At 45.7% G+C, this 27,173-nt stretch overlaps 1 protein-coding gene across 1 annotated transcript; it reads right to left on the bottom strand.

Moving 5' to 3' along the window:
- Nucleotides 1-81: 81 nt before the first annotated feature.
- Nucleotides 82-26,895, bottom strand: PPME1 (protein phosphatase methylesterase 1; the record flags this gene model as incomplete). Its single annotated transcript, XM_079540748.1, has 13 exons — nt 82-153; nt 1,131-1,195; nt 1,988-2,032; nt 2,947-3,076; nt 4,228-4,360; nt 5,076-5,141; nt 5,991-6,081; nt 6,571-6,725; nt 8,627-8,678; nt 9,207-9,264; nt 12,548-12,640; nt 15,315-15,408; nt 26,798-26,895. The coding sequence occupies 13 exons, from the start codon at nt 26,893-26,895 to the stop codon at nt 82-84; spliced, it is 1,152 nt and encodes a 383-aa protein (XP_079396874.1).
- Nucleotides 26,896-27,173: the final 278 nt, after the last annotated feature.

Here is a 27,173-nt window from a genome sequence, read left to right as displayed (position 1 = left end):
CTCCCACACCGAAAGCCACGAGCACACAGGGAGAGCAAGGACTGTGCTCACAGACTGCCCAGCTGCAGCTCTCACAGAGCCTTACCACTGGAATCCACCGATGGGCTCTGCAAACCTGTGACGGATCAGGAACGTCGCAACAGCTTCAGCGACCTGGAGGAAGGAAAACTAGGTGAGAACTTAAAGGGAGGTGAAGACAACCAGAAATCCAGAGAGCCTTCAGAGGATGCAGCAGTTCCAGCTGCACTATGTGCCCTTGGGTCTTCTTGCTGAATGAAGTCTGCTGCTTTGAAACGAAGACTTCTGTCCCGCAGGCTCAAGTCTAAAAGGAGACACGTGCTTGCACCTTTGCACTCACCACACAGCCATGAAGTTTTTTCACCACCTCTTCCAGTAATTTCTTAAATTTAGCATGCAAAAAGAAAGGTTAGGTGAAACCATTGCTATTCCTAAGAATAAATCAAGACAGCATTCTGGCACTGATCACACCACTTAGAAGCCATGTTGAAAAGCACAGCAGCATTCAGGTGAGAGCCATTCCTTCAGATCGGTAAAGGGAAGCACTGGCAGGCTGAGTTTTGCACTCATGGTGCAGAACAAGCTTTAAAACCAGTCCTGTTCCCAACCACAGGCTCCAGTGACACATCAGCCCTCCTGTCAGGACACAAACTGCAGCAATACACAGCAGTCACTCTGCTTCCTCAGCCTGCAAACCGTTTCAATAGCATTTGTTTCATATTTGGAGAACTTGAGCCACCCAACCCAGCACAACACAGATGAGCTCCAAACGCTGTGGTTTAGTGCTAGGAAGAGTGAAAAGCTTCTAGAGGGAAGGCAGGAGGTTAAAGGGAACCACACTCCATATGGTAACAGTTAGTCCCACCAGCACCAGCTTGAGAATTAAACCTATAGCCAAGCTCTGTATCTCATCTAACATCTCAACTCAGGCTTTCCAGTCAGCTTAAAAATATGATGAAATCCAAGCTGCTATGCAAAAAAAAACAGTGATGGTATCATGTCCAAAAGGCTCTCATGGTGTAAAACTGTGCTTCATAGCAAGCAATGGCCCCTGTTGTGTTCAAGCAGTGGAGACCACGATGCACGCAGCTTCACCCCCAGGCAGAGCTCACCTTGTCTGGAGCATCTTCATGGACTGCATGGCCACACTGTGGAAGGACTTGCATCTGAAACTTCCCTGCAGATTAAGAGAGTCATCACTTTTTAAGCAGTCCTGCTTCCTGAACAGCAGTTTAGGGAAGCAGTTTTCACCTATGCAGGAAACAACAGAACCTGGAACCTTTAAAGCACTGTGAATTTATGAACTCTTCTAAGGAGGCTCTTGCATTCTTCACAAACCTCACTATGCCTCACTGTGAGCAGGAAAAAGAGCGTGGCCTGCAGGGTGAGGGAGGGGATCCTCCCCCTCTGCTCTGCCCTGTGAGGCCACTTCAGCATAGGGCAGCAGGATAAATGTTATATTACTTTCCAATACCAGATGCCTTGCAAATCCATGAAACTGGGACCAGAAGAAAAAAAAAAAGGCATGCATGGAGATGCAGAATCTTTATCTGATAGAAACATCCAGAGGCCAAACAGTTTTGGATGGTCTCAAGTGTTCTAAGCTAGGAACATCACTAGAATGGGAGAAAAAAAAACATTAAAAAGAAAGCCTTGCAGAACATCATCTTGAATCCCTCAAAAGAAAGTGGCAGCCCCACTGCTGGAAACATCAGACACCAGATTGAACAAAAACCATGGAGAAAGCTCATCACAACTCCTAATTTAATCTCTCCCTTCTCAATTTCTCTACCTTTCCTATCACCACACACAGGCCAATAGTTTTGGATTGACTAAATCCTCAGTGCACATTTGCTTTGAAACAGACTGCACCTCTAAGAGGCTACTGCCCCCATATCTTTGTTCACGGACCCACAGCAACAAGTTGCCAGCCAAAAAGAGCATTAAGGTAACAGAATGAAATATTTACCTTGCATCTGTCCAATGGTCAGATCTTTATCCAGCCTGTCAACACCTACAATCAAACAAACAGATGTACTGGAGAAATTCCAGAATGAATGTAACTAAGCAGGGCTTTACCAGGCATCATGAAAGAGAAATTTTGGTATCAAAAGAAAGTGAGCCAAACATCACCTTTGACAACCATTAGAACATTTCACAGCTGCACCTCATGATGGTAAATTGACAGGAAAGAATCTCTGCCTAAACTGTAAGAACACATCTTTTCCACAGCTTAGAAGCTTGTAGAATCACAGAATGGCCTGGGCTGCAAAGGAGCACAGTGCTCATCCAGTTTCAACCCCCTGCTGTGTGCAGGGTCACCAACCAGCAGCCCAGGCTGCCCAGAGCCACATCCAGCCTGGCTTTGAATGCCTGCAGGGATGGGGCATCCACAACTTCCAAGGCAGATACACTCTGACTGCTCAAAAGCAGAAGAACCACCACCAAACTGGTGACTTCAAGCTAAAATGCTTACATCAGTCATGCCTGAGGAAGGCAGCAGCCCAGGCTGCTCCAGGCTTTTATCTTTACCAGAGCACAAGAAGGGCCTACAGCTGGCTGCAGAACATCCATGATTTCAGAGGAAAGTCACACCTACATCTGTAGGAAAGTGTCAGAGTACTGGAGGCTGAAGGGCAGCTTAGATCTTGTTTGCTCCTCTTTGCTTTATACAACAAAAGCAAGCATTTAACGCCGTAAAATCCAGCACATCATTTTGTGCCATCTTGATCCTAGAGGCTCTGACCTAATTCCAAACATGCAAGGCTCAAACTGGCTGCTTTATGATACATGATACACAGAACAGCCAGAGTGGAAGAAATGGGTGCTTTCTGAGAGAAAGACTTGAGCCAAACGCTGACCTTATTTTCTAAAACACAACTGGGACACCACTGCAGAGCTGCTGCTGAATTTAAACCAGATACGTACCAGCTAAAAGCAAGAGCTTTGGAGTTGGACAGCTTAGGAAGAGGTTAGATAAGCCCCTGAACCATCCATCCCAGTACTTCTCTGTTTTCGCCAGCTCAATTCGCCACGTGTATAAGTGCTCCTTCTTTGTCTGCAGGGAGGAAAGAGAGCTCTGCATTAGTGATCAGTGGAACAGCTCACGTAAAATGAACTCCATATGGAAGCATGACAAAATGCTGGCTCCCTCTGGTGGATTGCACGCTCTCAGCAGACAGCTTTTGCTCCTTGTTTTCTGTTCCAAATCACAACCAAAGCATACAAATAAGGAGTGAGAAGGTCAGCAGGAGCTACACCTATAGATTGAAAGATGACTGCATTTTTCAGGGCACTTAGTTTTCTGCTTTTTGCTGGCACTGATAGTTTGTGCACTGTCTGAAAAACAACGGGATAAATCAGCTGTAATGATTTTAGAATCAGAATCATACAACCACAGAATGGCCTGGGTTGCAAAGGAGCACAGCACTCATCCAGCTCAAAGCCCTGCTGTGTGCAGGTCGCCAACCAGCAGCCCAGGCTGCCCAGAGCCACATCCAGCCTGGCCTTGAATGCCTGCAGGGCTGGGGCATCCACAGCCTCCTTGGGCAACCTGTGCCACTGCCTCACCACCCTCTGCCTCCAAAACTTCCTCCTCACATCCAACCCAAACCTCCCCTGGCTCACTTTCAAGCCATTCCCCTTGGCCTGTCACCACCCACCCTCACACACAGCCGTTCCCCCTCCTGTTTATCCGCTCCCTTCAAGCACTGAAGGCCACCATGAGGTCTCCCTGCAGCCTTCTCTTCTCCAAGCTCAACAAGCCCAGTTCCCTCAACCTTTCCTCACAGCAGAGCTGCTCCAGCCCTCTGCTCATCTTGTTGCCCTCCTCTGTCTTTCTTGTACATGGGGAATCTCCCTTGAGGAATTTACATTCTTAGGCTGCAATTGATTGTACGACCTCCCAAATGCTGCCATGTCTTTGAAATAAGCAAAAGCACCACACAGGCTCAGTACAGAGCACTCCTCATTCACAATTCACATTCCATTTCAGGCCATGTGCATTCAGAGCACCTGAGGAAAGAAAAACCAAAAACCGAGTGACAACCCATGATGGAATCAATGAGAGGAGGCCAAGAAGAAAAACTTAAGTCCCAATATAAAGCTTCCACTAGAGTTGCTCTCATTTATATCAGAATCCTTTGGATAACCACAGGCCAGGGAAGTGCCATGCAAACATGTGCTGAAACACAGCAAGAAATTCCCTACCTCAGTGTCATCTTCCTTCTTCCTTTTGTTGACAGAGACTCCGCCTTCATCATCTTCATCCTCCTCCTCCTCTTCTTCAATAATGCCCTCCACGATGGCTTTAGGACCTTCAGGACTTGCAGCTCCTTCACACCTGTGAAAACAAAACCAAAAACTGATTCCCTTTCCAAAACCACAAAGTTGCTGAGCTAAAAGCAGTCAGCTATTTCTCAAACACACGATAGGAAAAATTCCCCCCCCACGTTTAAAAGCAGCTGTAGATGAAAGCAGCATATGCATGCCAGTGCAAACATCAGTGCAAACAGGTACTTAAAAGAGGCAGGAATGATCAAACAAGCAACAACAGCTCTTTTTAGCAACGTATGTGGAGACCTTTGTAAAGGTTTCAGATACACCAAGGATCAGAGCAGCACAAGCAGATCACGTTGGCCCCCCAAACTCACCTGGGACCACTCCTGAAATGCAGAATTAAACCATTTCTAAAATGCCAGAAGGCAAACCCAATTTAGGCCAACATTTCTGAAGAGACATTAGACAAGCCCTTATGTCCTCAATGTGGGCAGAAAGGAAGGCAAAACAAAGAGCACACAATCAGTAGTGGTTAATTTATTCTTTCTTTTAAATGCAGCTCTTTGTGGATTCTGCCCTACTGAAATTCTGGGCAGGTTTTCTCCAGGTGCCACAACTACAATTCAGCTGTTATCAGCAGTGATCAAACGAAAAGAAATCTATTTCCTAGAAGAAATTTCCATGTTCAGGAGTATTTATGCTCTGCAGTGAAGGTATTTGTAAAACAGATTTTAAGAACTTAAAATTAAAACCAATTAAAACCACACAAAACAACCTACTGTTTGACTTGACCGACCATAGAAACTCTAGCAGATTCAAGATTTCTTATTTGTCCACTTTTTACACTAGAGGAAAAAGGAAGAAAGGCAGATTACTAAGTGACTGGTGACTAGCAGACCTAGAAACAGAAGCAAAACCAGATTTTACCCAAACCACCTGTGCTCAGGAGTCATTCAGAATGAGTCACAGACCATCTGCCAGCTAACAGTGATGGCTGGTGATTCAGGTAACTATGAATCTAAAAGACATATAGGAGAAATGCTGGTGGGGAATTGGAGCAGCTCTTGGATGATCCTTCTCCAGCACCAAGCCAACTCCCAGGAAATTAATGATCTTTGTAAGCTCTCTTGTCCCACCAAATCAGCCAAGGAATTGCTGACAGAACCACTGAATGGTCGAGGCTGGAAGAGACCTCTGGGGATCACCTGGTGGCTCTCTGCTGGACTCTCTCCAGTATGTCCTAATCTCTCTCATACTGGAGTTACCCAGACCCAGATCAGCATCCCAGATGTGGCCTCACCAAGGCTGAAGAGAGGGGAAGGTTCACCTCTCCTGAACTGCTGCTGACACTTGGCCTAAAGCAGCATCTTAGTGACCAGGGCTCATGCTCCACATGCTGTCCACCAGGACCTTTCCTGCACTCTTTCCAGCTGGGTGCCCCCAGCACAGCCTCCTCCCCAGAGGCAGGGTTCTGCATTTCTTGCTAAACCCCAGGAGGTTCCTTTCAGCCACCTCTCAGCCTGTCCAGGTCCCTGTGGATGGCAGCACAGCCCTCTGGTGAATCAGCCACTCCCCCAGCACTGCACAGCTGGGGATGGGAGAACCAAAGGAAGAATCTGACAAAGTTTGCTTCCTTCAGGATTCAAGCTAAAAAAGCCAAGTGATTTTGTAGATTACATAAGCCCACACATTACCTCCACTCAATTGCATTCTCAAGTGACTTGAATGTTTTGGGACGACTCCTTAAGAAGTTCTGCATGCTGTTCAGTGCATCCATGGCTGTACCTAGAAAGAAATATTTTAATGTGATGACATCCGATGTAATTATTACCATGTTTGCCTACACAGAATTGGCTACCAGGGAACACCTTCAGAGAAAGCTGGGGTTCAGATTGGATTTAATGCAATTAAGGAAAATACAACTTAGCACACCTAAGCCTCCTACCTACTCCCACATTAGAAAATTAACAAGTAGGACATCAGAAAAAGCAGCAACCACTCATCAACCATGCAGTATATATATATAAAAAAGCCCCCTCCTTGATAACAAGAAAGTGTTGCAGCCAAATTCTGAGAACAGCAACCACAGATCCCACCCAGCAGAATCCAAAGATCCACTAGAAGGACTATTTCACACAGGTAACTGCTGCTAGGAGAATATAACTGGCACATATTGAAGAAATGGCTAAACTTTGTGTGTTCAGGAATTTAGGGGATAAGAATAAAGAGATGAGCACGAAAGAAAGAACCACATCCAAGCACACACAGCCTTACCTTCCACAACATCAATCATGCACAGACCCAGTAAACTCGGCACCAGGTTTGCAACTGCTGTGTGCACTGCAATGGCACCACCCATGCTGTGCCCAATCAGCATGATAGGGGGAGGAAGGTCTCCATACAAAGCTTCAACCACGTTTCCAACGTCTCTGCCAAAAGAAGGTGAAAGAATGGTCAGCATCTCTACCTTGATACATTTCTGAAGGAAAAAATACAGAACCAAGATAGCTGCCTGGCTCCAAATCCTCTCTTATCTAACTCACACACCACTGGGACAAGTTTGTTGTCATATCACTGTGCAGCTCCACATAGGCAATCGTTTAAAGCTGACACTTTCCTGAACAAGCATGCTATTTTTCCTTTTTATAAACAGAAAGGGCTTTATTTATTTTTTTTCATTCCCAAAGAGAACCTTTCAGATTGGCAACAGTTGGTAGGAGTTTTAAATGGAAGGTGAGAAAAGCCTTGCATTCTTTTGCTGTGGAAGCACAGGCTAAAAAATTCACAGCTCTAAAAGGAGAAACCTTTTGCAGTTAAATAGAGACAAGTAGCCAAGCTCCATGGATGGAGGCAAAGATAAACAACACTGAACACAAGCAAAGGTTCAGACTCTCACTGGAGTACAGACAGCACAAGGCAAGCAGAGATTTCCCCTTCTCCTCCATAGGGCACCTGCTTTAAGCTGAAGCTGTTACTGCTGTATATGAATGCTGGCTGCCACGACTCACAAAAAAAATCCAAATAGCAGCATGGCTAAAGACCAAAGCTTATTGAGGAGCACAGTACTTTAAGGTAGCCTCAGAGGTGCCAAAATGGGCTTTCCTTTTAAAGAACACTGGAGCAAGCTTGCACCTAGTAAACTGTAAGTCAAAAGAAAGGCTGACTGCTCTGTCAAGGAGAACACAACCAGAGGATTTAATAAAAGATTCAAACTATAATGTAAAGCTCCCACTTAAAGGCTAACAAGGAATAAACTTTAAGCTCACTTCTAAGAGGACAGAGAAGTTTAGAAACAAAAGGCAACTTGTTTTCCTCCACGTAGTGCTGCTGCAGATGTAAAAAAATCCCAGTTATTTCGTACAGCACCTCCTTAGGACAGTGATGTACCAGGATCTGACAAGCTGTAAGCAGCAGCAAGAAGGAATACAATGGAAGTCAGAACGCATTTCACACATGGCCTCCCCACAACAAATCCAGTAGATTTGTTCATAGGAAGGTTACAAAGTCCTTCCTGGTTTAATTGTAGTCATAGGAAAGACACTCTTTGTACTCAATGTAGACATAACAAGATTTGCTTAGTAGGAACTGCTTGCTTTTCTGCAGCTTGTGAAGAAGGGGATTTGCATCCCAAAGCAGGTCAGGACAGTCTGTAAAAGCAACCTGATTATGTGAAGCACACTGGGGAGATGCTTCCAGTCCAATCATAGAATGATAGAATGGCCTGGGTTGCAAAGGAGCACAGTGCTCATCCAGTTTCAACCCCCTGCTGTGTGCAGGTCACCAACCAGCAGCCCAGGCTGCCCAGAGCCACATCCAGCCTGGCCTTGAATGCCTGCAGGGATGGGGCATCCACAACTTCCAAGGCAGATACACTCCGACTGCTCAAAAGCAGAAGAACCACCACCAGACCGGTGACTTCAAGCTAAAATGCTTACATCAGTCAAGCCTGAGGAAGGCTTTTTCCCTTCTATTAGGATATCTCCAGTGTTACTGAGCATTGCAGGTTTAAAGTACTCCCTGCAGTGAAGCTGCTGATCTGTAAAGTGGCTTTACAACTAAAGGGAGACCTAAAGAATGAGTGCACTGTGAAATACAACTCAGCTGGCAGAGGTATAATTCTAAAGAAATTTTAAAGCTGTCCCAAAACAGAAGGAAAAGAAGCGAAAGCTACCAGAATTATGTGAAATAAAACCACCTTCCAGTTCCCTTGAATGAAGGTCCAATCAATGGACCTTGAAGGTCCAATCCTCCAATGCTTACTGTTTAATCAAGGAAAGAAAATAGGTATGTGGAAAGTGAAGTAGGGAGGGGAGCACATAAGCTTCCTTACTTTGACATTGTCTCCGCAGACAAATCTTCAGGATTCCTAACTTTTGTTTCTCCTGAAAGAACAAAACAAGTTCCTGTAAGCTGAAAACCTTCAGAGCTCTCAGTGGAGCAGAAACGTACAAAGCTTTCTGGCACAGTTAGAAAAGACTCCATTTCAGTTATCATGAACAATTAAAGAGCCCAGAATTAACCAGAAACTCTTGGTACTTTGTCACATTATGGCTTAGGGGCAGGAACAGTCATGGGAGTGTTTCCATATTAACAGTGTACCTTACAACTGAACACACTTTATTTTGAATGGTAAAAACCTCCTTTAGGTTATGAAAATATAGAGGAGGGGTCGCTGCCAACATGCAGGAAGAAGGAAGCCCACCATCACCCTGCACAAAGGCACAGGGAGCTGAGTGCTCATATATGGGGTTACACCACTTCACCCATCCCTGCCATTGAATGAAAAAAACAAGGATGCCTTCAGGATAATTTCTCAGTCGTTTTGGGAAGGATTCATTACCATCTCCTTTAAAAGGCAAGTCAGCAATGTGCTTATGTGTTATTTAAACTCCTGTATTTATCGTACTTACCGTGGCCTCGGAGATCTAAAGCCACAATCCTGCACTGAATCCTGCTGATGATTGCAGACTGCAAGGAAAAAGACAACGTAATTTGCAAAGTGCCACATCTCACCTGCAAAAGGATCGCATCATCAAGCACAGAGTGGAACAGCAGCAAGGACTGGCATGGTGGGACAGAACCTCCGCTCCCAACAGCTGAACCTGCAGCTCCCACAAAGAACAGCCCACACGAGCTGCCCTCATTTGAGCAGAGCTCAAGGATGGAATCCTCCCCACCATTGTTCACATCGTCTCTGAGAAGAACACGTGTTTTATTGTGCTTTAAGACATCCTGTGTTTCCTAAGAAAGCAAACTCAAGTCCTGTAGCAGTTGAGATGCTGAAGCAATCAATGCTCCCCTTTCCCAAGCCACACGTGTTCCAAAATTAGCCCCAGCTACACAGCAGCCATGAAGATGAAGCAGCTGCCTTGCAGCACTTCTTCACTTGGATCTTACAGAATGGAATTTCACAGTAAGGTTGGAATGTACAAAATTGATTAGTCCAAAGATGTTGGAGGGGAACAAGAGAGGAATCTTTTTAAAGCAAGGCGATGATGACTCCATTTGTTGCTGACAGCTCCATTTGCATAAGTTATTTCGGGCATCGCAGTGATTAAACAGCCTTCTTTGTTGGAAGGAAGAATTTTGTGTTAAAGAATCATTGATTATTTAAATATCAGCCCTGGAGCAATGGGAGAATTTGTTGAGGGACTGTTAATACAACCACCCACATAAGGAGCAGATCTGAAAGGCAACCAGGCCTCCCGTTTGGTTGTTCAGCTCTTCAACTCCTAAATGAGTGCAGTAGTGCAATTCAAACAGCCACAAGTTCGTACTTCAGACCCCAAAACTCACCCCAAAGCCTCAATCTGCAAGCTGCTCATGCTCCTAAGCAATGACTTAACTCAGCAGATGAGATGCCTTCTGCTAAAGATCAAACCATTGTCATCAGAGAGTGAGGAAAGAGGATCATAGAATCATAGGATCACCAACATGACATGACAGAATGGGAAGCTGTCCAGCAACCCAAAGTTGTATCCAAACAGAAATATTTTGGGCAAGAGAAGCACAAGCAGATCAGCCAGGAATTTGCCAGGCCAGTAAGCAAAAGAAGAAAGCAGCACTCTGGCTCTGCAGGCTATTCTTCTATTTATAGGTTGGGGCACTCAGAGCCTCCCAGCTTGAGATTTTCACGTTTGGTTGTTCTTCTGGGTGTGAATTTTATAAATATATATAATAATATATAATAAAAAATATATATATATGTTTGTGTAGTACTTTAAGTTTAATACCTGGCTTAATTGCTTAGGACAGACATTATTTTCAACACACCCACAGGAAATAATTTAATACCAGCTGCATAAAGGCACAGCTAATTATTGCACCCACTTCCTTCCCCAAAAGCACAGTCAGATTTGTGCTTCTCACCTAGGGAAACCTACGTTACCTTTGTCAGCTGCTAGCAGTAACACCAAAAGCCCCAAAAGCACAGTGTTATAATGGCAGTCACTCCCCTAAATCCAACAAGCTTGAGGTTTTAAGTGTGAAAATGGTTTGCTACTGAAAATACGAATTCTAGAGAGGGTGATGGCATTTTGTAGGAAGATGTTCAGCAAAATGTGGCTTCATACATCTGCCTCTGGTTAAAGGCAATGGCCTTCAATCCAACTTGTCCAAGGCTCTTGGAAACTATGACCAAAACCAATCACTTGACCATCTTGGCAACCAATGATCTACATTGATAAGGACAGGATTCAGTAAGAAAGAGGTTTAAGACAAAGTTTCAGCAGTTTCTGAAGTTTCTGCACCAGTCTCTGGCTCAGCTACAGCTGCAGACATAGATGAACTAAGCTAGGTGTCCAACTGCCATTCCGTACCAAAATTGCAGCCCACTTATGACGCATTTATAGAGGCATTGAGTCTCTACAGAGGCATTGAGTCTTACGAGGAGCGGCTGGGGGAGCTGGGATTGTTCAGTCTGGAGAAGAGGAGGCTCAGGGGAGACCTCATTGCACTCTACAACTTCCTGAAGGGAGGTTATGGTGCAAAAGGGTCTGGCCTCTTCTCCCAGGCAAACAGTAGGACCCGAGGAAACAGCCAGAAGTTGTACCAGAGGAGGTTTAGGTTGGATATTAGGAGAAACTTTTTCTCTCAAAGGGTGGTCAGGCACTGCAATGGCTGCTCAGGGAGGTGGTGGAGTCGCCGTCCCTGGTGGTGTTGAAGAGGAGCCTGGATGACGAGCTACGAGAGATGGTTTAGTGCTTGTGGTACTGATAGGAATGGGAGGGGGGTTGGACTGGATGATCTTGCAGGTCGTTTCCAACCTTGTGATTCTGTGATTCTATGATTTTTTGGATGTCTTGTCATAACACACAGAGGTTTACCCATGGGTTACACCATAAGGATTATGCAGTAGTAGCAGCCACCTTGGGAATTCAAGAGCAGTTGGTATTAACTCTTGCAAAGAGCTCATCCTTGTTACATGCCTGACGTAACAGTAGGCACAGAAGAGATACTGGATATGAGGAAAACGTTCTTCTCTGTAAGACTGGTGATGCACAGGCTGCCCAGGGAGGTGGTGGAGTCACACTGTTCCTGGAAGTGCTCCAGAACCATGGAGATGTGGCCATGATTCAGCAGGATGGGTTGTGGTCAGACTCAAGGATCCTAGGTCTTTTCCAACCTCCATGATTCTATCATTCTGACATCCCAAATAGAAATAACAGATACTTTGAGATTTTACTTTACCTGCAATCCTTTCAATTTTCTTCCCTGGCTCTGGTTTTGTTGCTTTTTGCTCCTATTTTTTTTTCCTAAACAAAGGAACAGGTTTAGGGATGGCACTTTGGTTCCATCAGCTCATGTGCTTGCTCCTGTTGCTACAACCTCTGTCCATGTTTCAGAGAGCAGCAAACGAGATTCCTTGAACAGGATCTCAACCATGCAAAGTAAAAGTGTTGTGATGAGATAGGAGTGTTGAAAATTGGAAAGCAGCCTTCCAAAAATAAAAAACCAAGAAAAACCTCATGGGAACACTGTGATAGATTTGCCTTAACACTTCATTAAAACATGCAAGTTATGTGGAAGTTTGGGATGCTGCTGGAAATTAGTGGCCTAGATGATACACCTTTGCATACATTGTCTAATATATATTCTTAGATGACTTGAGTCAGGTGCATAGCAGGAGATCATAACACTGTTTTCTGCATTAATTTTCCCCCCTTTTAACACAACTGAATGGTTAGCAGCCCTCCATGCTTACAGGACTACATTTGCCTAAGTGTCTATCTCTATAAATCAGTTTACTTACAGTAAATACAGCCCAGGAAAGAGCAGAATGGCCTCCACCATGTAACAGCAGCAAGACAGGTCCCTCCAATCCGCTTTTGTAAATTCGAAAAGTGTACGGACAGTTAAGGACACTTCATGGTTAGATTTTAGATTCTGCAATCACAGTTGTTTTGTTTCTATGCTTGAATTCTCAAGGCCTCCTTTCTGCCTCTGTGCAACGGGTTTGTGCAGCATAACCAGGACAGAACTGAGCTTGTTTTAAATTTCAGAGCTCTTTTCCTGTTGTGCAGGACTTCCCCTCCTCTGCAACCTACACATCTCATGCCTAAACCTTTTCTCCTCCTTCTGCAACAACAAAGAGGAAAAATAAACCTTACTAATAGGTCCTACGAAGCACATAATCTTAATGTGGAGTATTTTCCATTACATTTAAGATGAAAAGTCAGGCAAGCCAGAACACAAGATGTTTTAGGGCAACACTGCTACTCTCTGGCATATACATCCATAAAGAAGTACCCACCTTACCACGACCTGCCAGAAGGAAGCAGCAGCTTCTGTTAAAGGTCACAGGGTAACACAATAAATCCTAAAGAACAGATGTGCTTGAACTGAAGGTGCCCATGTCCATCACCTATCCAAACAGGTCCATTACCCTTTGAACTACTTATAAAGCCTCAGGGGTGAGTGTGATGCTTCACAAGGAATGCAGACATGGTGCACATCACAAAGAATTCATAGCTGGAATTGGACAAGCAGACTTAATGAGAACATGAAATAATGAATGGGTGAGTAAAACAACAAGAAGAAAATGTTTCACATTTGAGAGCATCACATGTTGTTGGCAAAGGAGAAGTAAGTGACGTGTTATAGGGGTTGGAATAGTTTGGAAATTAGGTTTTCTTAATGGATAGACCAAAGTAGGATGTGCATGCTTAGAAATTATAAAACTACTTAAACTACAGGGTTTGTGTTACTTAAATACAGATAGAACAATCTTCACTTTGCAAAAAGAAGTCCTGGAAGTACCTCTTGTCCTTCTGTCAGAAGTACAGGCAGCTGCAGGACCCCTGGGAAGCCCTATGTCCCACACTATTTTTCAGGGTGCTCCCAGTTAGCACACAGCTGTTGTTGGTGGGTGCAGGAAGCCTGTGAATGGGAAACCCAAAGCCAACTCATGGCCTTTGCCTCCTTTCCAGAGGTACCTAGACAAGCTGAGCAGTGGGACCAGGTGAACCTCATGAGGTTCAGCAAAACCAAGTGCAAGGTCTTGCATCTGGGTTGAGGCAACTCTTACTACCAATACAAGCTGGGGGATGAAAGGATTGAGCACAGTCGTGTCAAAAAAGACTTGGGGTACAGGTGGATGGGAGCTGGACATGAACCAGCACTGTGCCCTCACAGCCCAGAAGGCCAACTGCATCCTGGGCTGCATCTAAAGCAGCACAGCCAGCAAGGTGAGGGAGTGATCCTGTCTCTCTGCTCTGTGCTGTGAGGCCTCACCTGGAGCCCTGCGTCCAGATGTGGGGTCCTCAGTGCAGGAGAGACATGGAGCTGTTGGAGAGCATCCAGAGGAGGGCCACAAAAATGATCCAGGGATGGAACAGCTCTCCTATGGGGACAGGCTGAGAGCTGGGGCTGTGCAGATGGAGAAGGGGAGGAAAGGCTGCGAGGTGAGCTGAGAGCAGCCTGTCAGTGTCTAAAGGGGAGCAACAGGAAAGAAGGGGACAGGCTCCTGAGCAGGGTCTGCTGGCAGAACAAGGCTTCAAGCTCCACAACAGGAGATTTAGGTTGGATGTAAGGAAAAAGTCTGTGACAGTGAGGGTGGTGAGCACTGAACAGGCTGCCCAGAGATGTGCTGGATGCTCCATCCCTGGAGACTTTGCAGGTGAGGCTGGATCAGGCCCTGGGCAACCTGACCTAGTTGTGGTGTCCCTGTGCAGTGCAGGAGAGTTAGGCTAGATGGCCTTCACAGGTCCCTTCCAACTCTTAAGGATTGTATGATTCAAACTGAGCACATCAAGGAGGATTACAGCCACCAGCTGGATTAGTCCATAACAGAAAGACTTACAAAAAGGAGTCAGCTTAAAGAGAAGTAGAAAAGTACTACAAACATTTGGAAAAGGAGCATGGATCTTGGAGAGCAATAACTAAAAACTAGTTTGACATTGCTGGACATCTCCCTGCTGGCACCACCACATCTAAGTGGGCCAGGGAGAGAAGTTTCCCTGTCTGCACATCAAATTGAGGTGCAACAAATAGCAACCCACTCTCCCTGGGGACGCATGTATCTTTGTATTGATGTACAGGAACAGAACCTACAAGTTTACTTGCAGAAGGGTCTATGGAAATCTGTAGGCATTAACTTTGTTTTAGAGTTGAGGCTCATGTATTGTACTGCTGATACTGAATATGAATGCACAGTTTAATGATTTCCAGTTAACTGTCTTAATAAAACTTAATACAAATCAATAAACATAACTCCTGATACAGTTTCAACTATGTGAACTAAGGAGTCCTTTGCCTGCAAAATACCTTACTGAGCAGTTGGAAGTACTTACTGAAATCAGCGATTACTGCTGCAAAAGAATCAATCCCATGAACCTGCCTTGCTATGTGTCTTGGAATGCTTTGATTGCTGATCCATACAAACAGGGGAGAAAAAAAAAAGAAGGTGAGATGAGAAAAAATACTTGAAAAGCTGAAAGGAACCCCAATAAACTCAACAGACACGTGATGCTGCCAAAGTCACTGAGAACAGAAAAGCCTTAATCTGAATAAAAGGATATATCCTTGCCAGTTTCATTTTCCACCACAACGTCCTCCATAGACTCAAAGTACTGGCTCCAGAGCACTGGGGAGAAGTCACGCTTTCTTCCAGGGCTGAAAGAAAAAACAACTTCATAGTTAAGAGGTATTATAATGAGTCTTCTGTTGTAATTGGCATACATTGAGGAGAATATACCAGTGTTACACAGCAATTTGGGACTGGAATGATATACAGGTGAAATTCCTTTACAAGATCATGGATTTTGAAGTCGGTGAGGAAATGTCTTTTTTAATCATGGCTCCTATTGAGGAAATCAGAATGAATGTGAAGACTAATGGAGACAGAATGAGAATACTTCATCACAAAGCAATACCAAGGAAGACCAAGCAATAGCAATTAAGACTACACACACCAACATCGAGGGAAAAGTAAAAGGGAGCAGGGCAAATATTTAAAGATCCCACCACAGAACCATCTCTCAATTTGTAACAGCTACAGATCACTCCCTTCAAAAGTCAGCAGCCGTCTGACTGCATGAAATGGTTCTTCTCTCGTCCTGATGGGAGCAATATGGTGCTGACATGACTGGGAGAGCAGGAAGCCATCCAAAATATGACTCAGCCCATGAATCATTGTTAAAAAAAAAAAAAAAGGGAATGCCCTTCTCAGAAGTCACCTTGACACCACGGCTTTGAAATGTAAAGTGTCAGCTATGCTACAGGATGCTACCAATCTAGCATGGGATCTAAGAATGAAGCATCTTATTAAAAGTCAAATTAGTACTTGCTGGGAGACTTGGGTACTTGCTGGGAACTTTCCCACAAACTCCCTCAAATTTCAGAAGAAATATCATTCAGAGTCAAACTGTCCTAAAAAAGCAGGATCTGTAAAAACCATAGAATGACAGAATGGCCTGGGTTGCAAAGGAGCACAGCACTCATCCAGCTCAAAGCCCTGCTGTGTGCAGGTCGCCAACCAGCAGCCCAGGCTGCCCAGAGCCACATCCAGCCTGGCCTTGAATGCCTGCAGGGATGGATGGGGCATCCACAGCCTCCTTGGGCAACCTGTGCCACTGCCTCACCACCCTCTGCCTCCAAAACTTCCTCCTCACATCCAACCCAAACCTCCCCTGGCTCACTTTCAAGCCATTCCCCTTGGCCTGTCACCACCCACCCTCACACACAGCCGTTCCCCCTCCTGTTTATCCGCTCCCTTCAAGCACTGAAGGCCACCATGAGGTCTCCCTGCAGCCTTCTCTTCTCCAAGCTGAGAAAAACTTTTTTAAGTTAAGGACCATAATGACAAGACTGCACATCAGATGCTGATAAGACTTCCTTGGAAGAATGGGCTTCCAGGCTTCAGCAGACACTTATTCCCAGGTTAATCACAAAATAACCCAAGTTGGAGGGACCCATAAGGATCACCAAGTCCAATACTATATAATTACAATAACTTATGGTGGGGTGTGTTGTCATTTTCCAACCTTAATGACCCCTAACTATGACTGTAAGCCATGACTAGGACTTGCAATGGTGAGATCTGGGCACCATGGCTACTAAAACAAAGCCTGGGTCTCCCAATAACACATTTCCAAAACGCAGATCACAATCTTTATTCCTCACACAGAGACTCAACCCCTCTTTATAACCAAGACTAATTTCTGCCACAGCTTGTTGACAAGTACATCACAAAACACAGCAACAAACGAACGATGCCTCAAATTAGCAGCACCGATTTCAGGCTGCACCCAGCACCTTGGAGATGCAACTCCCCTAAATTATAGGGTGAACACAGAAGATGCGTTCTGTGGACATTACACAACCCAGGACTCTCAAAGGTGCCCAGCTGACGAGCCAATTTATTCTTTGCTTCCATTAAAGGTGCAGCTGTGCCCTCTCCTTGTACCCCCAGCACTAAAGAAAGGCTCTGCAATAAGAATTTCCCCAATGACTCAGTGGATGTGAAATCTGTTTCCTCAGCTCAGTGAATATACCCATTTGCTAAGGCTAAAAGAGTAGTGCTTAATTTTGGCAGTGACATAATCAAGCTAGATTCAAGCCCAGTACACAGGATGAGTAACAGAGCACCATTTTAACAGCCTTTCTGCATTGAAGCTCTTCTGGGGGAGGCAATCAGCACACAATATGGAAATCAGGCTTGGGTGTGGGGGTGAAAGACCTTCACAGAATAAAATCTCTTCTATTGAAGGAAGCTTCCCCTGAATTCTTGGCTTCCTAAAGAAAGAGAAATGAGCACATAAAGCACCTTTTCAGTTCTGTAAAAATAAAACTCTTATTTCCCCATGATATTTCTAGAATAACATAAAACAACCACCCCCTGAATATTCAAAATTCACTTCTGGGGGTTTCCAGACTTCGGTATTCTTCTTGTCAAACTTCAGTTCAATAAGAGATGTCACACACATACACATGTAAACTCAGAAAATCTCTTCTACTGCCTCAGTTTAACCTCCTTCCAAAACAATAACTAATGATAAACTTCATAAGCAAAGACTTGGTATGAAACGCAGTCAACTCAGATGATTGATACGAGCTTCAAGGTTGGATAGTAGAGAAAGATTCTCCTCCCAACAGCAGTAATGCACTGGCACAGCTGCCACCAGGGAGGTGGGGGAGTCACAGCCCCTGGGGGTGGTGAGGAACCACGGAGGAATGGCACTGAAGGATGTGGTCAGTGGGCATGGTGGGGGGGGGGGCTTGAGGACCTTGGAGTTCTTTTCCAACCTTAACGATTCAGTGATTCTAAGGTACCTGAGTTCCAATGGTTTATCATGGAGGACCACAAGAACTGGTGTGATGAGAGAAGGTAAAGCTCCATCCATGCCGTAACGTGGCAGCAAGAGTGCTCTGGAAAGGTTTAAGGAGGGAGCAGGGTATGACATGCCTCCAAATTTTCACCCATCTCCAGAGCCAGAGGCCGCATCCTCAGCACTGTGCTGCACTCATGGAGGACAGATCCCATGAGTTTGGCACATAAAATTCCAGTCACTTCCAGCCAGATCTACTTCCACAGCACCTGTGACAACAGTGCCACAAGTTCATTAGGCTTTCAGCACAAAAGCAGTACTTTGTTTGCTTTTAATCCCACGCTATGAGTGTCTTTGCCTGTTCACTACAATATTAATGACTGTACAAACCCCTATCACATTTTTTCCTGTTTGACCATGTGCTTTTCCAGCTGAGAGTCTTGCTTTATTCGTTTTCCCCTTGCCTGGATGCCACCCCAGCCCCCATCAAGCTCTCTGGACCATTTCTGCTTCTTGCTGGAGATGGAGCAAACAGCCCACAGCTTGGATAATTTCCCATCTCCTGTTTTTCTATAGCAGTTAACAACAACAAGTTTCATCACCCTTTAAAAATCCCACATTTCGGTGCAGTCAGACTTCCCTACAGCACATTATTGCTGGTTTAAGGTCTGACTGTCCTCAATAATTCGATGTGATGGGCAGATATCCTTATCCAGGTGGCTATGCTCCTTCCAGTGTGATCCATACGCCTGGTTAACAGCAGGAAGTCCCTGTAACCTTCCCTCCATTGTGAGATGAGAAAGTTTGCAAGTGTTAGTTCCTGGGCTGAACATGAAGAATTCCCAAAGCAAGTCTCATTTGGCTAACAGCAAAACACCCCCAGGTTTGCAGAGTAACACACAGGAACTCCCTTTACACAAAAACAAAGGGTGTCACCTCCATTTCTGAGGGATGAAGAACAAAGCTGCCCAGGGAGGTGGTGGAGTCTCCTTCTCTGGAGATGTTCAAGACCTGCCTGGATGCCCACCTGTGTGACCTGCTGTAGGGAACCTGCTTTGGCAGGGGGGTTGGACACGATGATCTCTGGAGGTCCCTTCCAACCCCTACAATTCTGTGAAAGCACAGACCTAACAAGGTGAAGTCCCACAAATGGGAACAAAGAAACTGCATTAACAGGGGCAGATGGTTCTGCAAAGCACCATCTCAGGAAACCTCAGGGATAACCTTCAATCTGGAGCACAGACCATATTATTACTGCACAAGACATGCACGCCAGCATGCCTGGAATAACATACCTGTGGCTGGAATCAATCACTGAGGACAAAATTGAAGAGGATTCCAAGAAATATACAACTAAGATTGGAAAACAGAGCATACAGTAAAAGCCTTATCTGGTTAAACACTATGCCAGGAGTGATGCAGGGCAGAGGACTGGAGAAAGAAGGTAAATCACTTTATTTCAATTACTCTTTAGCACATTCGTTCCCCACCTCTCTGAGATCAGATAACCTGGATGTCATTCTCATAACACTGATGTTATTTTCAGGCCTTTCAGGCTGACCTGATGCATGCATCTCCTCCTGGAACTAGCAGGCCTTCCAGGAGCACCAGCACAGCTGCTGTATGTAGGATCATAAAATCACAGACTCATTGAGGTTGGAAAAGACCCCTCAGATCCCCAAACCCAATCCCAATCCACCCCACCGTGCCCACTGACCACATCTTTAGTGTCACATCCCCACAGTTCTTGAACACTTCCAGAGGTGGCAACCCCAGCACTTCCCTGGGCAGCCTGTGCCACTGCATCACTGCTCCTTCTGATTTGTCTGGGTAAAAAAAGCCTGAGCAAGGTAGAAAAAACAAAACAGAAAAAACAAGGGCAGAAACAAGAGATTTGTTACCTCCAGCACCACGTGTGGCAGCCCAAGCCCAGTGCAAAGTCTACTGCTAAGCTTCTGTAAGGTCTATTGACCACCTCCTGCTAAAATGTTCATGCAGAAGGCAGTCAGGTGCTGACAGAAAGACAAGATCCATGAAGAACAACTCACAGGTTGTAGGAGCAACCCATGAAATCAGAGCCAAGCTGTTCCCTGGCACCATGTCACTCCACTTCTTGTCATATTGCTTGATTTAGTGTTATTAGCAAACGCTTCAAATTCCATTTAATAGGAGTTAACAGCTCAGAGGAAGTGCTAGGAGTTGTGGGTCAGATATGAAATACCTGGGAACAATACAGACCAAAACTCTTATGTTTGTAGGCAGTGAAGAGGACCTGGGAGTTGAGAACTACTGTCACCTCTGATGTAACTACGTGCAGATTGCAATTTAAACAAAGTTCTTGCCTCCAATCCACACTGATGGGAAACACGAGGGACCTTCAATTTACTACTGAACCTGACAGAGGGCAAGAATAAGAGCACTGTTTTCCCATGAGACAGCTAGTGAATGCATCTGAAGAACACAAAGCAGCAAATAGCTACGAGAAACTGACTGTGATTTTGTTGTTTCTTGGAATTAATACCTTTCATCCATTATTTAGAGCTGCTTTTTTAGTGGTGCATCAATGCAAGCAAAACTAGAAGCAAGTCCAAGTAAAAGGCAGCTGTGATTTTGCCCCTTGATGTTGCAGAAGTGTTTTGTCGACCAAACATTTAAGCTGAGGGGAATTAATTACTGCTTTTTGAAGTATCCAGCAGACCAAAACAGAAATGGATTCACCACAATGAAGTCTGAAACTCAAAGCCAGCTGCTGTGTGAAGCTGGAGTTACAAAAGAACTTCTGGGCTTTCTCTAGAGCTCATCTCATCCTATTGTGCTGTTTGTCCCCTTCACTGCATACTGGAAATGGATCCAAAAAGCAAGCTATCCCAGAGCAACTGGAGCCCAAATATTTCACCAAATTTCTCACCAATGAGTTGGGCTTTGCCTTCAGCTATTTCAAAAATAAACATAAAAAAGTACTTGTATCAAGCAGAGAGAACCATTTTTAGAGATTCCTTTTCCTTAGAGATCATTTACAACTACGAAGGCAATTGCAAAACATCACATGCATGGATCATTATCTATAATCCTTGCATTGTACTTAAAACCTGAGCAAAGGAAATCAAATATAATCTATTTAAGGATTGCCATGGCCGACAAGAAGTATTTTAAATAAACTAATTAAACTGGCAAGAATAGAACGTAAGGTGGAGGCAGAAAGCATCAGCTCTCAAAGTCAGCTCTTGGAAAGGGGAGATGGCAGCAGGACAAGGGGAAATGGTTTGGAGTTGAGGGAGGGCAGCTGGAGGTTGGATGTCAGGGGGAAGTTCCTTAGAGAGAGAGTGGTGAGGTGCTGGAACAGCTGCCCAGAGAGGCTGTGATGCCCCGTCCATCCCTGGAGGTGTTGGAGGCCAGGTTGGATGGGGCCCTGGGCAGCCTGGGCTGCTGTGAGATGGGGAGGTTGGTGGCCCTGCATTGGTGGGGGGTTGGAGCTTCGTGATCCTTGAGCTCCCTTCCAACCTGGGCCATTCTATGATGCTATGACAAGCTTACATTTGCTCCATTATGTAGGCCCTTAAAAATGAACTTCAGGTTCTTCTTGCTGGTTTTCACGCACCACTTAGACCAAAGAGATGCAGACAAATTCAGGTTTGGATAAGACAGTTCTGTCGAGTTGAGCAATATGGGCAGAGAGCACTTAGAGGCAGGAGAGCACAGTGCCAGCAGGAAGGGTGCTGCTGGAAGAGCACACACGTGTCTGCAGATGAGCAGGCTGCAACTCAAGAGGACAGAGGTAGCAGAAATCAGTGCAATGTGTTGTGAAATCCTACAGAATGCCAGCATACATCTTGTGCTACAAGAGCCCAGCGAAACTACGCTGCAGCAGCCATTTTAACCACGCAGTCCTGTGTTTTTGCTTCAATATTTATATCAGTGTTCTGTGCTAATCAAGGATTCAATATCCCTGCTGCTTCACTGCGCTGATTTGCATTTCCCCATGCATTGCTTTGCTGATACACTGCCAGAGGTGTGGAGGAGCCCACAGATGCACACACAGCTGAGATGCACAAAGTAGAGCAGAGCTGAGCTCAGCCCCAGGGACAAGCACAGCCAATTTCTGGCCAGCTGAACTGCTTGAAGGAGACTTCTCAGTAAAGAAACACAAGGAAGTGATCATAGTGCAATATGACAAGTCTGTTTTCACCTGTTTGGATGCAGTAATGGGTGATATTTTATTACAAGCAAAACATTCATAGAATGACAGAATGGTTTGGGTTGAAAAGGACCACAATAATCATCTAATTTCAACCCCCTGCTATGTGCAGGGTTGCCAACCACCAGACCAGGCTGCCCAGAGCCACATCCAGCCAGCCTCCAGGCATGGGGCATCCACAACATCACATCTTTTCTGTCAAAGAGTTTAAGGTATTTGGGCTGAGAATTCCTCTGTACTTGTGACAAAGGTTTCCTCACCAAGCTGATATCTGAAAACAATGCTTTGAAGGAAGCATCCTACCCTTGCAACTTGCCTTTACGCCAAGGATGGCTGACGCCTGAGAAACCTCAGGGCTGCATTCAGGTCTTTTTTCCTACTTGCAGTCTCACTTACTGCACTCTCTTCTTTCAAGCACCCCATGCAGTCACATGAGCACGGCCTGCCTGGCTGATGAAAAAGATAGAATTAATACAAAAACCAAAATGTACCCAACATTCCAACGAGAGGAACAGTGCACAAGAAGCAAAGCATTTATCTGTAGAACAACCAGCTTGCCAGGACTGTTGGATATTGAGTTTAAATACATTCTAATTAATGGCCCTGCTTTCAAGTTAAGAAATTCATCAGTGCCCAGAAACAAAATAGATTTATAAATAAAAGATGACAGCAGAGCAAACAAATCTTTCTCTAATTTTAATTACTTTTGTTCCCTATAAGAGTTTGATTTTTAAAGGATCACTTCAGTAGAGCCTTCTAGATTTGCCCCTGCTGAAAGTCACACACTTGTCAAAGAATAGCTGATCACATCCTCCTTTGGTAGCTAAACCTCATCTTTTCAGAGGGTTTCACAGAGGGTGGTGAGGCACTGGCACAGGTTGCCCAAGGAGGCTGTGGATGCCCCATCCCCGCAGGCATTCAAGGCCAGGCTGGATGTGGCTCTGGGCAGCCTGGGCTGCTGGTTGGCGACCTGCACACAGCAGGGCTTGGAGCTGGATGAGCATTGAGTTCCTTTGCAACCCAGGCCGTTCTCTGATGATTCTATGAAAACAACCTGAGCAGAGCCATTAAAAACAAAGAAACAATCCACTGAGGGGTGCATCTGTGGATGGTAACTTCATTCCTATACGTGAAATAATCCTTCCAGTCCACAGGTGTGTGAAAGAGTTCAATCAGTTTCCAGTTTTGGGCACTGCTGTCCAAAACCAACCATAACGTAGGATGAGATCAACAGGAGGGGAGAAGAAAAGGTGACAGGAGACAAAATGCTGAGCCCACAGAGCAACCAGGGCTGCGTGACCACAGTGTGACTGTGTATAAACTGCACCCAGCTGCCACTGAGGGAAGGACATGTGAAGCTTTGATCCCCACCCACGACAACAGACTCTTCTGAAAGATTTTGAAAGGAAAAAAGACTGACAGTGTTATAAAACAACAGAAAACCAACATCCCTTCACGGCCGCTTCCCTCTCTGACATGAAGCATTCAAAAACCTTCCAAAGATTGGAAAGATGGGAGGCATTACATAGCTTACAGCACTGTGACCAAGAAGCACTCTGCCAACACAAACATTGCTCAACATGAGAAATACCCCACAGATACCCATCATAAAATCAATTAGAATCAACCTTGCAGATGCTGAATTGAAATGCATTTGTTTAACCATCAAGGATAAGAGAAGCAAGAAATACCACAGGCGCTGGATCTGCACCTCATTAAGTTTGGGCAGCCTTTAATTTCCTTATTTTCCTAATCAAGATTATCATGAGAGTGGATGCCCAGCAACAATACTAGCATGGGAGATGCATCCCACAGCACAGCAGCCCTTTGCAGCCAATCCCCAGCAGACAGCACTGCCTCCATCACCCAACCGATTCCAGCAGAACGCAGCTCACCTGATGCTACAGGAAATGGAGTCCTGCCTTTTATCACTACCACAGGGACAACTGCCTCCAGGAAACATCTGGCAGGAGCCAACACCAGCAGCAACACCAACTGCAAACTCATTTTCCTTCCCCTGGACCTGAACACCAACATTGGAAGTCTTTATGTTTATTAGAGAGCTATGAAGACTTCATTAAACAGGGGATTTGTTTACAGTGCCATCAGGTGTGCAGTGCTTTATGGAAAGAATTAGCTTGCTGACAAAGTTTACAGTCCACAAAACTGCTCTGAAATACACTGAAACTTGGTTAGTCCCATTTTAAGTGGCATAATTAAATAGCCAGTATTAAATCTGGTTTTATATGTACCACATGTAACATTCTGCACACTCCTGTGTAATCCCAAGACTCTCACAACAGAGCTGAGTGAACTCATGCTTTACAACACAACATTCAGGACTGCTTCTTTCTAATTAATCCCTAAATGCCACCTTTTTGATTAGCCTCAAGGCCATGCCATTACTTACATACGGAGCTTAGCTTTTCCTTAATCCACATTAGAAGGAAAAAATGTATTTCATGGAGATTTGTTAGAATTAGTTCAGATTGTAACTACGTCAACTGCACTGCATCCATTCAAATATACTGTTAAGAACACAATGTAAAAGAAACATTTTAAAACTATGTTTTAAAGGAGAGAACTACCTGTCGTTTAGATGCCTTTCGCGTCCATAAACACCCAAACATTTTATCTCAGTCTTTTACAGCTGCCGTTTTCATTATTTCTCTCAGTTATCTGATTTCATGCATCAAGGCAAAGGAGATCTCCTGTAGGAATTGTAGGATATTTTTAACCTCCAAATGGAGCACTCAATGCCATCAGGAGCTGTGCAGCACACATCTGGCCCTTGCAAGCTCTCACACGGAGGGCAGCATCCCTCAAAGGGTCAGCCTGTGGTCTTGTCACAGCCCAGATCTCTGTATGGAAATTCAGACACCACTTAAAAAGCATTTTTTTTCCAGGTTTAATCAACTGCTCCTGTTTCTGTTATTCTACTCCAATCTATGCTCTCCTGCCTTTTGCACGGGGCTGACAGACAGCAGCCTGAGCCCACGTCCTGGTGACTAACACCAGCTTCCTTCACTCCACAAAGCACCCTGCACCCCTTCTACCATAGCCAGGCACCTGCTAGGAGCACAAGCTTCTCCCTCACACCTCTGGAGATGAAGTTACTGGTATACTTCAATGCTCTCCTATTTGCAGCCCACTTTCTCCCCCTGACCCCTCACTAAAGAACAAAGCTTCTGCTGAAGTTGTCCTCATCCAGTCAGTCCTTGTTAGTTCCCATCCACGCAGCTTGATTCCAGTCCATCTTCTCTCATGCTTCCAAAAGATGTTCTCACTCTTGTTTAAGAGGTTTGACATCCCTTTACCCTGCGCTGTACAGTACTGGCCTATCCCAGATGAAATGCTGCCATCACTCAAAGCACAGCCTTAATCTCTTGGCAGAGTTCACCATTTTACAGCTTCATATAACCTTCTGAGATAAACAACATCTAAATAACATTTCAAAGCACTTTCCCCCCCTCAGCCATGATTTCACTGACTTTGAGTTGCCACCATGACATACGTATCACAACACACAGACTCTCCCTTCAAACTAAAGGACTCAGAGAAGAGTGCCACCAATGGGATGTCCCAAGACACTAATTCTAACTGAATCACAGAAACATAAAATAGCTTGGGATGGAAGAGAACTCGAAGCCCTGCTGTGGGCTGGGTGCTCCTCATCGGCTTAGGCAGCCCACAGTCTCATCCACTGCCTTGGGTACCTCCAGGGATCGGACACCCACAGTTCTAGACAGCAGTGCGAGGGCTTTGCTGCCCTCTGAGTAAAGAATTTCCTCCGAATATCTAATCTAAATCTCCCCGTGGTTTCAGCTTGCCTGCCCTGCTGCTTTATCCCTGACGCTCACTGGATATGGGGATAAAAAAGTCTGAGGAAACTTTCCTAGTGACTCTCTCCTGAGAAAAGAGCTGAATTCTAGGCACGGGACAATGGTTTTAACCCAAAAAAGGGGACATTTAGATTAGATGTAAGGAGGAAATCCTATCCTCAGAGGGTGGTGCAGCCCTGACATTGCTGTCCAGAGATCTCGGTGCCCAACCCTGGCAGCGCCCAAGGCCATAGATGGGGCTGCAGGCAACTGGGCAGTAGGAGATGTCCCTGCCCATGGAAAGATTGGAGCTGGGGGGGAGGGGCTGTGAGGGCTCTTACAATCCAACCGTTCCCTGATTCTATATTTTCTACACCATTCACGGAGGCCCACCACACCACTCACCACCTCAACAGAGCTGCCACCCCACACAGAAAGACCCTCACACGCCAACCCCCATCCCCATCAGCCGCCACGTTCCTCCCTCCCCCTCCCACCTCCCCCAGGCACAAAGTCCCCCCAGAAAACCCTCCTCTCCTGCAACCCCTCTATAACGCCCCCCCCCCCCAACACGCCATAGAACACCTCTCAGCTGCAGCCAGCACGGAGAACCCCCCGAAACCCCCCATCCCCCCTTTCTCACAAGCACCCAACCCTCCCTAATGACGAAGGCCTCACTCTCTCCCCTCAGACTCCCACCACCCCCCTCCCTCACTTACCCCATGCGCATCTTGGAGCCGGACTGACCGCCACCCCCAGGCAAAGGAGGCCTCGTCGGAAGCCGACCCAGGTGCAGCTGCTTCTCCAGAGCCGACATAACAACGAAAACGACGAACACGACGCAAAGCTCCGCACCGGCCCTCACCGAATGCCCGGGCCGCCACCAACCCCGCTCCGCTCCGCCCCACCGGAAGCGCCTCTCTACACACAGCGCCGCCGCGCGGCACCACGGGAAGCAAGGCGTCCCGAAGCTTTCTGGGAAACGTAGTCCGGGTTTCTAGGGGATTCAATTAGAACGCGGTGCGTGATGGGAGTTGTAGTCCCGGAAGTGGGGTGAAGGCGGGAGATGCTCCCGCCGGAGCGGCCGTTGCCGGG

This window comes from Tetrao urogallus (assembly GCF_951394365.1).
Source record: "Tetrao urogallus genome assembly, chromosome: 1".
Taxonomy (NCBI): Eukaryota; Metazoa; Chordata; class Aves; order Galliformes; family Phasianidae; genus Tetrao; species Tetrao urogallus.
This window is presented reverse-complemented; position numbering and strand designations above follow the sequence as displayed.